At 48.9% G+C, this 15,106-nt stretch overlaps 1 protein-coding gene across 1 annotated transcript; it reads left to right on the top strand.

Annotated features, from left to right (window-relative positions):
• Positions 1–360: 360 nt before the first annotated feature.
• Positions 361–13,648, top strand: LOC136305504 (rho GTPase-activating protein 35-like). The gene is made up of 5 exons (XM_066208748.1): positions 361–391; positions 824–901; positions 3,029–3,160; positions 5,647–5,752; positions 9,546–13,648. The coding sequence occupies exons 2-5, from the start codon at positions 871–873 to the stop codon at positions 9,844–9,846; spliced, it is 570 nt and encodes a 189-aa protein (XP_066064845.1). The 5' UTR covers positions 361–391; positions 824–870; the 3' UTR covers positions 9,847–13,648.
• The last annotated feature ends 1,458 nt before the right edge of the window (positions 13,649–15,106 follow it).

The following is a 15,106-nucleotide window of genomic DNA, read 5'->3' on the forward strand; positions in this document are numbered from 1 at the left end:
GTTTTTTGGGGGTTTTGGGGTTTTCTGGATTCATCGAGCACTGCATCCAGTACATCGAGGCCATCGGTGCGCCAGGGAGCAGCTTGGGGAAATTTGGGAGAAATTTGGGAATTTTTGGGAATTTTTGGGATTTTTTAAGGGTTTTTTGGGGATTTTTTGGGGTTTATTGAGGTTTTTTGGGTTCATCGAGCGCTGCATCCAGTACATCGAGGCCATCGGTGCGCTGGGGAGCAGCTTGGGAAAATCTGGGAAAAAATTGGGAATTTTTGGGAATTTTTGGGGAATTTTTGGGATTTTTTGGGATTTTTTAAGGGTTTTTGGGGGTTTTTTGGGGTTTTTTGGGGGTTTTTTGGGTTCATCGAGCGCTGCATCCAGTACATCGAGGCCATCGGTGCGCCGGGGAGCAGCTTGGGAAAATCTGGGAAAAAATTGGGAATTTTTGGGAATTTTTTGGGATTTTTAAGGGTTTTTTAAGGGTTTTTTGGGGTTTTTTGGGGGTTTTTGGGGTTTTTTGGGTTCATCGAGCGCTGCATCCAGTACATCGAGGCCGTCGGTGCGTCGGGGGCCACTTTGGGAAAATTTTGGGAATTTGGGGGAATTTTTTGGCATTTGGGGTTTTTTGGGACATTTTTTAAAGCGATTTTGGTGGTTTTAAGGAATTTTTGTGCCTTTTTTTTGGTTTTTTCCCTCCTTTTTTCCCCAAAGTCACTGGAAAATCTCCCAAAAATCCGCTCAAACCTTGTGAGGAACGTGGAAAAAAATCAAAACGGGGGAAAAAAAGCCAAAATCGGTGAATTTTTTCTAATTTATTTTAATTTTTCAGGGCTGAGCACGGAGGGGATTTACCGAGTCAGCGGCAACAAGTCGGAGATGGAGAGTCTGCAGCGCCAGTTCGACCAGGGTAACCCCCCAGAATTCCCAAAACCCTGGGAAATTCCCCCCAAATCCACCCCAAGATCCCAAAAAACCCAAAGAAAATCCCGAATTCCCTCTAAAGTAACGAAATTCCCCCGGGTTTACCCCAGTTTTTTGGCAATTTCGGGGGGGAGTTTCACCAAAATCCTGCAGCTCCCCCCAAAATCCCAAAAAATCCATCCCCAAAATCCCAAAAAATCCATCCCCAAAATCCCAAAAAATCCACCCCCAAATCCCAAAAAATCCACCCCCAAATCCCAAAAAATCCAACCCCAAAATCCCAAAAAATCCAACCCCCAAATCCCAAAAAATCCATCCCAAATCCCAAAAAATCCAACCCCAAAATCCCAAAAAATCCAACCCCCAAAATCCCAAAATATCCATCCCCAAAATCCCAAAAAATCCACCCCCAAATCCCAAAAAATCCACCCCCAAATCCCAAAAAATCCAACCCCAAAATCCCAAAAAATCCAACCCCCAAATCCCAAAAAATCCATCCCCAAAATCCCAAAAAATCCACCCCCAAAATCCCAAAAAATCCACCCCAAAATCCCAAAAAATCCACCCCCAAATCCCAAAAGATCCACCCCCCAAATCCCAAAAAATCCACCCCCAAAATCCCAAAAAATTCCCCCCAAATCCCAAAAAATCCAACCCCCAAATCCCAAAAACTCCAACCCCCAAAATCCCAAAAAATCCATCCCCAAATCCCAAAAAATTCCCCCAAAATCCCAAAAGATCCACCCCCCAAAATCCCAAAAAAATCCCCAAAAAATCCCAAAAATTCCCTCCGAAGTAACGAAATTCCCGCGCTTTTACCCCGATCTTTGGGAGGAGTTTCACCCCAATCCTGCCGCGCATCCTGAAAATCCCCCCAAAATCCTGGAAAATCCCGGAAAAATCCTGGAAAAATCCCAAATTCCCTCGAAACGGACGGGATTCCCGCCGTTTTACCCCAATTCTCGGCGGGTTTTGGGCCCCGTGCCCAAAGATTTGGGGATTTTGGGGCTGGAATTCCCTTTATTTTTTTCCCCCCACATTTTTCGGGGAATTCCTCAGAATTCCATGAATTTTAGAACCGCAAATCCCAAAGAATTCCCGGGATTTTGGGGTTGAAATTCACATTTTTCCGCCCGAAATTCCGGATTTTAAGGCCAAAATTCCTGGTTTTTTTCTCCCCGTTTTCCCGGGATTTTTCCCCAATTCCCGAGGGATTTTTGGAATAAATCCCCCTTTTCCCGGACCCCCCAATCCCCCAGAATTCCCGGGATTTTGGGGTTGAAATTCACATTTTTCCGCCCGAAATTCCGGATTTTAAGGCCAAAATTCCCGTTTTTTTTCTCCCCGTTTTCCCGGGATTTTTCCCCAATTCCCGAGGGATTTTTGGGATAAATCCCCCTTTTCCCGGACCCCCCAAATCCCCCAGAATTCCCGGGATTTTGGGGTAGAAATTCACATTTTTCCGCCCGAAATTCCGGATTTTAAGGCCAAAATTCCGGTTTTTTTCCTCCCCATTTTCCCGGGATTTTTCCCCAATTCCCGAGGGATTTTTGGGATAAATCCCCCTTTTCCCAGACCCCCAAATCCCCCAGAATTCCCGGGATTTTGGGGTTGAAATTCACGATTTTCAGCCCGAAATTCCGGATTTTAAGGCCAAAATTCCCGTTTTTTTTCCTCCCCGTTTTCCCGGGATTTTTCCCCGATTCCCGAGGGATTTTTGGGATAAATCCCCCTTTTCCCAGACCCCCAAATCCCCCAGAATTCCCGGGATTTTGGGGTAGAAATTCACGATTTTCAGCCCGAAATTCCGGATTTTAAGGCCAAAATTCCCGTTTTTTTTCTCCCCGTTTTCCCGGGATTTTTCCCCGATTGCCGAGGGATTTTTGGGATAAATCCCCCTTTTCCCGGACCCCAAATCCCCCAGAATTCCCGGGATTTTTGGGGTAGAAATTCACGATTTTCAGCCCGAAATTCCGGATTTTAAGGCCGAAATTCCCGGTTTTTTTCCTCCCCGTTTTCCCGGGATTTTTCCCCAATTCCCGAGGGATTTTTGGGATAAATCCCCCTTTTCCCGGACCCCAAATCCCCCAGAATTCCGGCCTCTCTCCCGCAGATCACGGCCTGGACCTGGCCGAGAAGGATTTCACCGTCAACACCGTGGCCGGAGCCATGAAAAGTTTCTTCTCGGAGCTGCCCGAGCCCCTGGTGCCCTACGCCATGCAGCTCGAGCTGGTCGAGGCCCACAGTGAGTCCCGAGTTCGTTAATTAGCCCTCGTTAATTAGCGGGTAATTACTGGTTAATCGGTGGGCAATTAGTCCCGGTCCGGTTCGGTCATTCCCAGCATTCCCAGTTTTATTTTGGAGTCCCCAGGCAGGTGGAGCTGGTCGAGGCTCACAGTGAGTCCCTAATTCATCAATTATCACTCATTAATTAGCGGTTAATTAGTGGTTAATTAGTGGTTAATTAGTGGTTAATTGGTGGTTAATTGGTGGGCAATTGGTCCCGGTCCGGTTCGGTCATTCCCAGCATTCCCAGTTTTATTCTGGGGTCCCCAGGCAGGTGGAGCTGGTCGAGGCTCACAGTGAGTCCCTAATTCATCAATTATCACTCATTAATTACTGGGTAATTACTGGTTAATTGGTGATTAATAGTTAATTAATCCGGGCCCATTCCCAGCATTCCCAGTTTTATTTTGGAGTCCCCAGGCAGGTGGAGCTGGTCGAGGCTCACAGTGAGTCCCTAATTCATCAATTATCACTCATTAATTAGCGGTTAATTAGTGGTTAATTAGTGGTTAATTAGTGGTTAATTGGTGGTTAATTGGTGGGCAATTGGTCCCGGTCCGGTTCGGTCATTCCCAGCATTCCCAGTTTTATTCTGGGGTCCCCAGGCAGGTGGAGCTGGTCGAGGCTCACAGTGAGTCCCTAATTCATCAATTATCACTCATTAATTAGTGGGTAATTACTGGTTAATTGGTGATTGATAGTTAATTAATCCGGGCCCATTCCCAGCATTCCCAGTTTTATTTTGGAGTCCCCAGGCAGGTGGAGCTGGTTGAGGCTCACAGTGAGTCCCTAATTCATCAATTATCACTCATTAATTAGCGGTTAATTAGTGGTTAATTGGTGGTTAATTGGTCCCGGTTCCGTTCGGTCGTTCCCAGCGTTCCCAGCTCATTCCCAGGTTTGTTCTTTGGGAACATCGAGATCCCAAAATTCTTCTTGGATTCCTCAGAATTTCTTCATTAATTCCTCCTCCGTTCCTCATTAACCCTTCGTTAATTCCTCCTGGCTTTCCTCGTTAATTGCTCATTAATTTCTCATCAACGCCCAGCCCATTCCCAGGGTTGTCTTGGGGACACCCAAGAGATCCCAAAATTCCTCCTGATGGTTTTTGACCCCAAAATCCCCAGTTCTGTCCCCAAAAATTCCCATTTTCCCCCCAAATTTCCCCATTTTTCAGCCCAAATTTCCCCTTTTTCACCCCAAAATCTCCATTTTCCCCCCAAAATCCCCAGTTCTGTCCCCAAAAATTCCCATTTTCCCCCCAAATTTCCCCAATTTTCAGCCCAAAATCCCCATTTTCCCCCCAAAATCCCCATTTTCCCCCCAAAATCCCCAGTTCTGTCCCCAAAAATTCCCATTTTTCCCCCAAATTTCCCCAATTTTCAGCCCAAATTTCCCATTTTTCACCCCAAAACTCCATTTTTCACCCCAAAATCCCCATTTTTCCCCCAAAATCCCCATTTTCCCCCCAAAATCCCCAGTTCTGTCCCCAAAAATTCCCATTTTACCCCAAATTTCCCCATTTTTCAGCCCAAATTTCCCATTTTTTACCCCAAAACTCCATTTCTCACCCAAAAATCCCCATTTTCCCCCCAAAATCCCCAGTTCTGTCCCCAAAATTCCCATTTTTCCCCCCAAATTTCCCCTTTTTCACCCCAAAAATCCCCATTTTCCCCAAAATTCCTGTTTTGACCCAAAATCCTGGGTTTTTTTTCCCCCAAAACTCCAATTTTTGACCCAGAAATCCCCAATATTTCACCCAAAAATCTCCATTTTCCCCAAAATTCCCTGGTTTTCCCCCAAAATCCTCATTTCCCCCCCAAAATTTTCCATTTTTCTCCCCAAATTCCCGTTTTTTTCCCCCAAAATTCCCCAATTTCCCGCCCAACCCCCCCAATATTTCGCTCCAAAATCCCAATTTTTCCCCCAAATCCCCATTTTTCACCCCAAATCCAGGTTTCTGACCCCAAAAATCTCAATTCTTCCCCTAAAAATCCCGATTTTTTCCCCCCAAAATCCCGATAATTTCACCCCAAAATTTTCCATTTTCCCCCCAAATCCCCGGTTTTTTTTCCCCCAAAACTCCAATTTTTGACCCAAAAAATCCCCAAGATTTCACTCAAAAATCCCCATTTTTCCCCAAAATTCCCTGGTTTTGACCCAAAATTCCCATTCTCCCCCCAAAATTTTCCATTTTTCCCCCAAAATCCCCGTTTTTTTCCCCAAAAATCCCAATTTCCCCCAAAATCCCATTTCTGACCCCAAATCCCAACCCCCCATCATTCCACCCCGAAAATTCCCATTTTTCACCACAAATCCCCATTTTTTCTCCAAAAATCCCCAAGTTTGACCCCAAACTCCCAATATTTCACCCCAAAATCCCCAAATTCCCCGTTTTTGACCCCAAATTCCCCGTTTTTGACCGAAAATTCCCGTTTTTTTCAGAGATCAACGACCGCGAGCAGAAGCTGCTGGCGCTGAGGGACGTCCTGAGGAAATTCCCCCGCGAGAACTACGAGGTCTTCAAATACGTCATCGCGCACCTCAACAGGTCAGGGCAGAATTCGGGGGAATCTGTGGAAATTTGGGGAATTTTTTGGGAATTTTTTGGGAATTTTTTGGGAATTTTTTGGGAATTTTCAGAATTTTTTTGTGATTTTTTGTGATTTTTTGGCGATTTTTTTCAGGGGTTTATTTTTTCAGGCGTGTGTGTTTGGTTCAAATCCGTCCTCGCGCACCTCAACAGGTCAGGGCAGAATTCGGGGGAATCTGGGAATTTCTGGGAATTTTCTGGGAATTTTTTGGAAATTTTTTGGGAATTTTTGGAAATTTTTTTGCGTTTTTTTGTGATTTTTTGTGATTTTTTGGCGATTTTTTTCAGGGATTTATTTTTTTCAGGTGTGTGTGTTTGGTTCAAATCCGTCCTCGCGCACCTCAACAGGTCAGGGCAGAATTTGGGGAAATCTGGGATTTTCTGGGAATTTTTTGGAAATTTTTTGGAAATTTTCGGAATTTTTTTGTGATTTTTTGTGATTTTTTGGCGATTTTTTCCAGGGGTTTATTTTTTCAGGTGTGTGTGTTTGGTTCAAATCCGTCCTCGCGCACCTCAACAGGTCAGGGCAGAATTCGGGGGAATTTGGGAATTTTTGGGAATTTTTTGGGAATTTTTTGGGAATTTTTTGGTGATTTTTGGGAATTTTTTTGCGATTTTTGGCGGATCTTTTGGGGAATTCTTTGTGATTTTTCTTTTTAATTTTTGGGGGTTTTATTTGTAAATTTTTTGAGGTTTTTTTGGAGATTTTTGGGGGTTTTTTTGCAAAATTTTTGGAGATTTTTTGGCGAATTTTTTGGGAATTTTCTGGATTTTTTGGCGATTTTTTCAGGTTTGTGTATTTGGTTCAAATCCGTCCTCGCGCACCTCAACAGGTCAGGGCAAGTTTTGGGAAAATTCGGAAAAATTTGGGGAATTTTGGGAATTTTTTCTTGAATTTTTGGGGATTTTTTTTCTGCAATTTTTGGGTGATTTTTTGGCGATTTTTTGAGGATTTTTTTGGTGTTTTTTGGTAAATTTTTTGGCGATTTTTTGGACGATTTTTTATCGCTTTTCTTGTAAATTTTTTCGGGGTTTTTTTTTTGACAATTTTTCGAAAACTTTCCGAGATTTTTTTGGGGGGGAATTTTTTGAGATTTCTTTGAAATTTTTTTCCCGACGTTTTCTTTTCTTGGGAATTTTTTTTGCCGTTTCCCGATTTTTCACGGAATTTGGGGAATTCTTTAAATTTCAGGGGAATTTTCCATTTTGGCCTTTTGTTTGTTTTTTGGACAATTTTTGAGGTTTTGTTGGGATTTGTCCATCGCGGAGCGGTCACTTGGGCGATGTCCACTCCGCGGTGACCCCAGTGGTCAGCAGGAACCTGGTGGTCAGCGAGAACCTCTCCAGGAGAATTTCTGGGTCATTTTTGGGTCATTTTGATGGGAATTTTGGCAGTTTTGGGTTTTTTGGGATCTGCTGACCACCGAGTGACCACTCTGCCCGTGTCCACTCCGTGGTGACCGTGATGGTCAGCAGGAACCTGATGGTCAGCAGGAACCTGTCCTGGGCGGTTTTTTGGTCATTTTCCGGACGATTTTGATGGGAATTTTGGCAGTTTTGGGTTTTTTTCGGGACCTGCTGACCGCCGAGTGACCACTCTGCCCGTGTCCACTCCGCGGTGACCCCGGTGGTCAGCAGGAACCTGATGGTCAGCAGGAACCTGTCCTGGGGGATTTTTTGGTCTTTTTTTGGTCATTTTTGGGTCATTTTTGGGTCATTTTGATGGGAATTTTGGCAGTTTTGGGTTTTTTTCGGGACCTGCTGACCGCCGAGTGACCACTCTGCCCGTGTCCACTCCGTGGTGACCCCGGTGGTCAGCAGGAACCTGGTGGTCAGCAGGAACCTGTCCTGGGGAGTTTTTTGGTCATTTTTTGGTCACTTTTGGGTCATTTTGATGGGAATTTTTGCAGTTCTGGGTTTTTTTGGGATCTGCTGACCACCGAGTGACCACTCTGCCCGTGTCCACTCCACGGTGACCCTGGTGGTCAGCAGGAACCTGTCCTGGGCGGTTTTTTGGTCATTTTCCGGACGATTTTGATGGGAATTTTGGCAGTTTTGGGTTTTTTTGGGATCTGCTGACCACCGAGTGACCACTCTGCCCGTGTCCACTCCGTGGTGACCCCGGTGGTCAGCAGGAACCTGATGGTCAGCAGGAACCTGTCCTGGGGAGTTTTTTGGTCATTTTTTGGTCACTTTTGGGTCATTTTGATGGGAATTTTGGCAGTTTTGGGTTTTTTCGGGACCTGCTGACCGCCGAGTGACCACTCTGCCCGTGTCCACTCCACGGTGACCCCGGTGGTCAGCAGGAACCTGATGGTCAGCAGGAACCTGTCCTGGGTGGTTTTTTGGTCATTTTCCGGCCGATTTTGATGGGAATTTTTGCAGTTTTGGGTTTTTTTCGGGACCTGCTGACCGCCGAGTGACCACTGTGTCCGTGTCCACTCCGTGGTGACCGTGATGGTCAGCAGGAACCTGATGGTCAGCAGGAACCTGTCCTGGGTGGTTTTTTGGTCATTTTCCGGCCGATTTTGATGGGAATTTTTGCAGTTTTGGGTTTTTTTCGGGACCTGCTGACCGCCGAGTGACCACTGTGTCCGTGTCCACTCCGTGGTGACCGTGATGGTCAGCAGGAACCTGATGGTCAGCAGGAACCTGTCCTGGGCGGTTTTTTGGTCATTTTCCGGACGATTTTGATGGGAATTTTTGCAGTTTTGGGTTTTTTTCGGGACCTGCTGACCGCCGAGTGACCACTCTGCCCGTGTCCACTCCGCGGTGACCCCGGTGGTCAGCAGGAACCTGATGGTCAGCAGGAACCTGTCCTGGGGGATTTTTTGGTCTTTTTTTGGTCATTTTTGGGTCATTTTTGGGTCATTTTGATGGGAATTTTGGCAGTTTTGGGTTTTTTTTGGGACCTGCTGACCGCCGAGTGACCACTCTGCCCGTGTCCACTCCGTGGTGACCCCGGTGGTCAGCAGGAACCTGGTGGTCAGCAGGAACCTGTCCTGGGGAGTTTTTTGGTCATTTTTTGGTCACTTTTGGGTCATTTTGATGGGAATTTTTGCAGTTCTGGGTTTTTTTTGGGATCTGCTGACCACCGAGTGACCACTCTGCCCGTGTCCACTCCACGGTGACCCTGGTGGTCAGCAGGAACCTGTCCTGGGCGGTTTTTTGGTCATTTTCCGGACGATTTTGATGGGAATTTTGGCAGTTTTGGGTTTTTTTGGGATCTGCTGACCACCGAGTGACCACTCTGCCCGTGTCCACTCCGTGGTGACCGTGATGGTCAGCAGGAACCTGATGGTCAGCAGGAACCTGTCCTGGGGAGTTTTTTGGTCATTTTTTGGGTCATTTTTGGGTCATTTTGATGGGAATTTTGGCAGTTTTGGGTTTTTTCGGGACCTGCTGACCGCCGAGTGACCACTCTGCCCGTGTCCACTCCACGGTGACCCCGGTGGTCAGCAGGAACCTGTCCTGGGTGGTTTTTTGGTCATTTTCCGGCCGATTTTGATGGGAATTTTTGCGTTTTCGGGGATTTTTTCGGGACCTGCTGACCGCCGAGTGACCACTGTGTCCGTGTCCACTCCGTGGTGACCGTGATGGTCAGCAGGAACCTGATGGTCAGCAGGAACCTGTCCTGGGCGGTTTTTTGGTCATTTTCCGGCCGATTTTGATGGGAATTTTTGCGTTTTCGGGGTTTTTTTCGGGACCTGCTGACCGCCGAGTGACCGCTTCCCGGCGTTGTCCACTCCAGGGTGAGCCAGCAGCACCGCGTCAACCTGATGACCAGCGAGAACCTTTCCATCTGCTTCTGGCCCACGCTGATGCGGCCGGACTTCAGCACCATGGACGCTCTGACGGCCACCAGGACCTACCAGACAATCATCGAACTCTTCATCCACCAGTGCCCCTTCTTCTTCCCGCCCGGCCGGCCGCCTCCGGACACGCCCGGCTCGCCCGGCCCCGCCCCGCCCGCCGGCCCCGCCCCGCCCCCGGGCCCGCCCTCTCCTCCTCGGACGCCGTCGCCGCAGCCGCCGGAGCCTTTGGAGGCCTGAAGTGACCGCTGGGATGGTCCGGAGTGACCACTAGGATGGTCCGGAGTGACCACTAGGATGGTCCGGAGTGACCACTAGGATGGTCCGGAGTGACCGCTGGGGCGGCCTGGAGTGACCGCTGGGGCGGCCTGGAGTGACCGCTGGGGCGGCCTGGAGTGACCGCTGAGGTGTCCACCCCACCCAAAGGTGGTGGGGGGACTTGGGTGGGGGGGGAGGGTTTGTGGTCACTCTCGGGATGGTGTTTGGTCACTCTGGCCGCCGCCGGAGCCTTTGGAGGCGTGAAGTGACCGCAGGGATGGTCTGAAAGTGACCGCTGGGGTGGCGTGGAGTGACCGCTGGGGTGTCCGCTCATCCAAGGGGGAGGGGGGGGGGGGGGTTTGGTCACTCTCACCACCGCTGGAGCCTTTGGAGGCGTGAAGTGACCGCTGGGGCGGCCTGGAGTGACCGCTGGGGTGTCCACCCCACCCAAGGGAGGGGTTGTGGTCACTCTGACTGCTGCCAGAGCCCTTGGAGGCCTGAAGTGACCGCTGGGGTGGCCTGGAGTGACCACTGGGGTGGCGTGGAGTGACCACTGGGGTGGCGTGGAGTGACCGCTGGGGCCCACTGGAATGGCCTGGAGTGACCACTGGGGTGTCCACCCCACCCAAGAGAGGGGTTGTGGTCACTCTCCGGACAGAATATCCGTCCACCCCGGGGGGGGGGGGGTTGTGGTCACTCTCCGGACGGAACGTCCACCCCGGGGCGGTGTCGTGGTCACTCTGGCCGGACGCTGCGGGGGGTCGGGGTGTCGGCGGGGCCGGTTCTTCTCCAGGACTTTGGGGGGGCCGAGGTGACGCCCCCACCCCGAAATAAAGGGGCGTGGAAACGGGGACGGGGGTGGCCGGAGGGTCATCCAGGGTGGTCAAAGGGTCACTCGAGGTGGTCGGAGGGTCATCCGAGGTGGTCCAGAGTGACCTGAGGGTCATCTAAGGTGGCCTGAGGGTCATCCAGGGTGGTCAGGGTGGTCCAATGGTCATCCGAGGTGGTCAGGGTGGTCCAATGGTCATCCGAGGTGGGTCGGGATGGCCCAAGGGTCATTTGAGGTGGCCTCAGGGTCATCCACGGTGGTCCAATGGTCATCCAAGGTGGGCTGAGGGTCATCCAAGGTGGGTCAGGGTGGCCCAAAGGTCATTCAGGGTGGGCCAAGGGTCATTTGAGGTGGCCCAAGGGTCATTTGAGGTGGGTCGGGGTGGTCCAAGGGTCATTTGAGGTGGCCTGAGGGTCATCCACGGTGGTCCAATGGTCATCCAAGGTGGGCTGAGGGTCATCCAAGGTGGGTCAGGGTGGCTCAAGGGTCATTTGAGGTGGCCCAAGGGTCATTCAAGGTGGGCCAAGGGTCATTTGAGGTGGCCCAAGGGTCATCCGAGGTGGTCCAGAGTGACCTGAGGGTCATCTAAGGTGGCCTGAGGGTCATCCAGGGTGGTCAAGGTGGTCCAATGGTCATCCGAGGTGGGTCGGGATGGCCCAAGGGTCATTTGAGGTGGGCCAAGGGTCATTCAAGGTGGGTCAGGGTGGCCCAAAGGTCATTCAAGGTGGCCCAAGGGTCATCCGAGGTGGTCCAGAGTGACCTGAGGGTCATCTAAGGTGGCCTGAGGGTCATCCAGGGTGGTCAGGGTGGTCCAATGGTCATCCGAGGTGGGTCGGGATGGCCCAAGGGTCATTTGAGGTGGGCCAAGGGTCATTCAAGGTGGGTCAGGGTGGCCCAAAGGTCATTCAGGGTGGGCCAAGGGTCATTTGAGGTGGCCCAAGGGTCATTTGAGGTGGGTCGGGGTGGTCCAAGGGTCATTTGAGGTGGCCTGAGGGTCATCCACGGTGGTCCAATGGTCATTCAAGGTGGCCTGAGGGTCATCCAAGGTGGGTCAGGGTGGCCCAAGGGTCATTTGAGGTGGCCCAAGGGTCATCCAAGGTGGGCCAATGGTCATTCGAGGTGGTCTAATGGTCATTCGAGGTGGCCTGAGGGTCATCCAAGGTGGCCCAAAGTCCAGCCCAGGTGGCCCAAAGGTCACCCAAAGGTCACCCAAGGCCACCAGTGGTCATCTAAAGGTCACCCTGAGGACACCAGAGGTCATCAATGGTCACCCTGAGGCCACCCAAAGGTCACTCAAAGGTCACCTGAGGCCACCAAAAGTCACCTGAGGCCACCAAAGGTCACCTGAGGCCACCCAAAGGTCACCCAAAGGTCACCTGAGGCCACCCAAAGGTCACCCAAAGGTCACCTGAGGCCACCAAAGGTCACCTGAGGCCACCCAAAGGTCACCCAAAGGTCACCTGAGGCCACCGTGGCTCCTCAGCCCCCCCCCACCCCCCCAAATCCCCCCAAAATCCCCAAAATCCCCCAAAATCCCGGATTTCCCCCCAAAAGCACTTACGGGAGACCACGCCCCCTACAGGACGGAATTTTGGGGCGAATTCCCCAAAAATCGGGGAAAAAACAAAACAAAACAAAACGGAAGTTTTGGAGGCCCGGGGGGAGGGGTCGGAGCTGGGGGGTTTTGGGGGGAATTTTTGGGGGGATTTTGGGGGAATTTGGGGGTCCCGGAGTTTTGACGGTACCGCCGGGACCTCCCCGGGTCTCTTCGCACTTTAAGACGCCCCCGAAATCCCCCGAAAAAGGCGCAAAATTCCCCAAAAGAATAAAAAAAAAAAAGGAAAAGGCTCCAATTCCCGGATTTACGATTTTGAAAAAAAAAATGGAAAAAGGCAAAAAAATTGGGGTTTTTTTTCCCCAAAAAATTGGGGTTTTTTCTTCAAAAATTGGGGGTTTTTTCTCCAAAAATTGGGGTTTTTTTCCCCAAAAATTGGGGGTTTTTTCCCCAAAAATTGGAGGTTTTTTTCACATGAAAAATGGGGGACAAGGCAAAAAAAAAAAAAAAATTGGGTTTTTTTATCTCAAAAGGGATTTTTTCCCCCCGAAAAAGGGTTTTTTATCGCGTGAAAAATCAGATGGGAAAAAGGTAAAAAAATTGAGGGTTTTTTTCCCAAAAAAAATTGGGGTTTTTTTTTTCCCAAAAAAAGGGTTTTTTTCACGTGAAAAATTGGGAAAAAGGCAAAAAAAAATTGGGGTTTTTTCACATGAAAAATCAGGAAAAAGGCAAAAAAAAAATTGGGATTTTTCACCTGAAAAATCGGGAAAAAGGCAAAAAAAATTTTGGTTTTTTTCACATGAAAAATCGGGAAAAAGGCAAAAAAAAATCGTTTTTTTTTTCACGTGAAAAATCAGGAAAAAGGCCAAAAATTGGGTTTTTCCCCCCAAAAAAAGGTTTTTTTTCACACGAGGAATCAAAATGTTTCAGCCCCAGGAGCCTTTTGGGGGAATTTTGGTGCCGAGAGGGGAAAAGAAAAAGAAAAAACCAATAAAACGAAGGAAAATCCATCGAAACCTGGGGAAAAAGGAAAAAGGAAAAAAAACCCACAAAACCACTAAAAAATTCCCGTTTTCCTCCTTTTCCTGCCACATTCCGGGGCGGAGTTTTGGGCCAAAATTCCTGAATTTGGGGGTTTTATTTTAAATTCTTTCATTATTTTTTTTGGTGGTTTTTTTTTTTCCCCCAAAATTTGGGGTTTTTTTCCCACTTTTTGGGTTTTTTTGGGGGGTTTTTTTGGGGAGAAATCCCTAAAAAACGGATGGAAACCAAACTTGGGGAGGAGTTTTGGAGGCGGCGTTAAGTTATTGTTGAAATAATGAATCAGAAACTGAAATGAAAAAGGAGAAAAAAAAGAGAGAAAAACGCGACGAAAATCGCCCCAAAAATTAAAAAAAACCCCACAAAATTCCCGCCGGAGCTCTTCGAAAAATTGGATTTTTTGGGGATTTTTCAATGGAAAATCCTTGGGGAAAAAATTTAAAAATCCCAAAATTCCGGGTTTTTTTGGATGGATTTTGGTGGGAATTTTTTTTTTTGTCCTTTTTTCCCCCCGGGGATTTTTTCTTTTTTTAATTTTTATTTTCGGGGTTTTTATTTTTTAGTGCATGAGGAAAAGAAAGAAAAAAAATAAAAAAAGCTCCAGGAATTCCCCTCCCCCCCCCCCCTTGCCCCTCCCCCCCTCCCGGGAAAAATAAAAGAAAAAAAAATAAAAATTTAAAAAATCACGGAAAGAAGAGAAAAAAAAAAAAGGAAAAAAAAGGAGAAAAAAAAGAAAAAAAAAAGAATTGATGCTAAAGCTGAGGCGGCTGCGGAGATTCTTCCTTGGAAAAAAGGCCCAAGGCCGGGAAAATTCCCGGGAAATCGGGGATGGGACTGGGGGGACTGGGAATGGACTGGGGGAAATGGGATTGGACTGGGAGGACTGGGAATGGACTGAGAGGACTGGGATTGGACTGGGATTGGACTGGGAGGACTGGGAATGGACTGGGATTGGACTGGGATTGGACTGGGAATGGACTGGGATTGGACTGGGAAAAATGGGATTGGACTGGGAAAAATGGGATTGGACTGGGATTGGACTGGGAGGACTGGGATTGGAGTGGGAAAAATGGGATTGGACTGGGAAAAATGGGATTGGACTGGGAGGACTGGGATTGGACTGGGATTGGACTGGGAGGACTGGGATTGGACTGGGAAAAATGGGATTGGACTGGGAGGACTGGGATTGGACTGGGATTGGACTGGGAGAACTGGGAATGGACTGGGGGAAATGGGATTGGAGTGGGAAAAATGGGATTGGACTGGGGGAAATGGGATTGGACTGGGAGAACTGGGATTGGACTGGGAGAAATGGGATTGGACTGGGAGAACTGGGAATGGACTGGGAGGACTGGGATTGGACTGGGGGAAATGGGATTGGACTGGGAGAAATGGGATTGGACTGGGGGAACTGGGATTGGACTGGGAGAACTGGGAACTAATTGGGAACTGGGGTTGGAAAACTGGGATTCGACTGGGCTTTAATTGGGAAAATGGGATTGGACTGGGATTAAACTGGGATGTAGCTGGGATTGGACTGGGAGAACTGGGAATTAATTGGGGATTGGGGCTGGGAAACTGGGATTGAACTGGGAATGGGGGGAGGGAAAACTGGGATTGAACTGGGACTTGGGAAACTGGGATTTAATTGGGAAACTGGGATTGAACTGGGAGAACTGGGCTCGCACCGGGAATTGGGACCCGGGATTTGATTGGGAACTGGGAGTTGGGATTGGACAACGGGATTCGGGAACTGGGAATTGGCCCCTCCCCCAAACTGACCACGCCCCTTCTGACCCCTCATTAGCACGTGCGGG

The sequence above is a fragment of the Chamaea fasciata genome, unplaced genomic scaffold (assembly GCF_029207755.1).
Source record: "Chamaea fasciata isolate MVZ Bird 193981 ecotype frontalis unplaced genomic scaffold, bChaFas1.0.hap1 SCAF_457, whole genome shotgun sequence".
NCBI classification, from domain to species: Eukaryota; Metazoa; Chordata; class Aves; order Passeriformes; family Sylviidae; genus Chamaea; species Chamaea fasciata.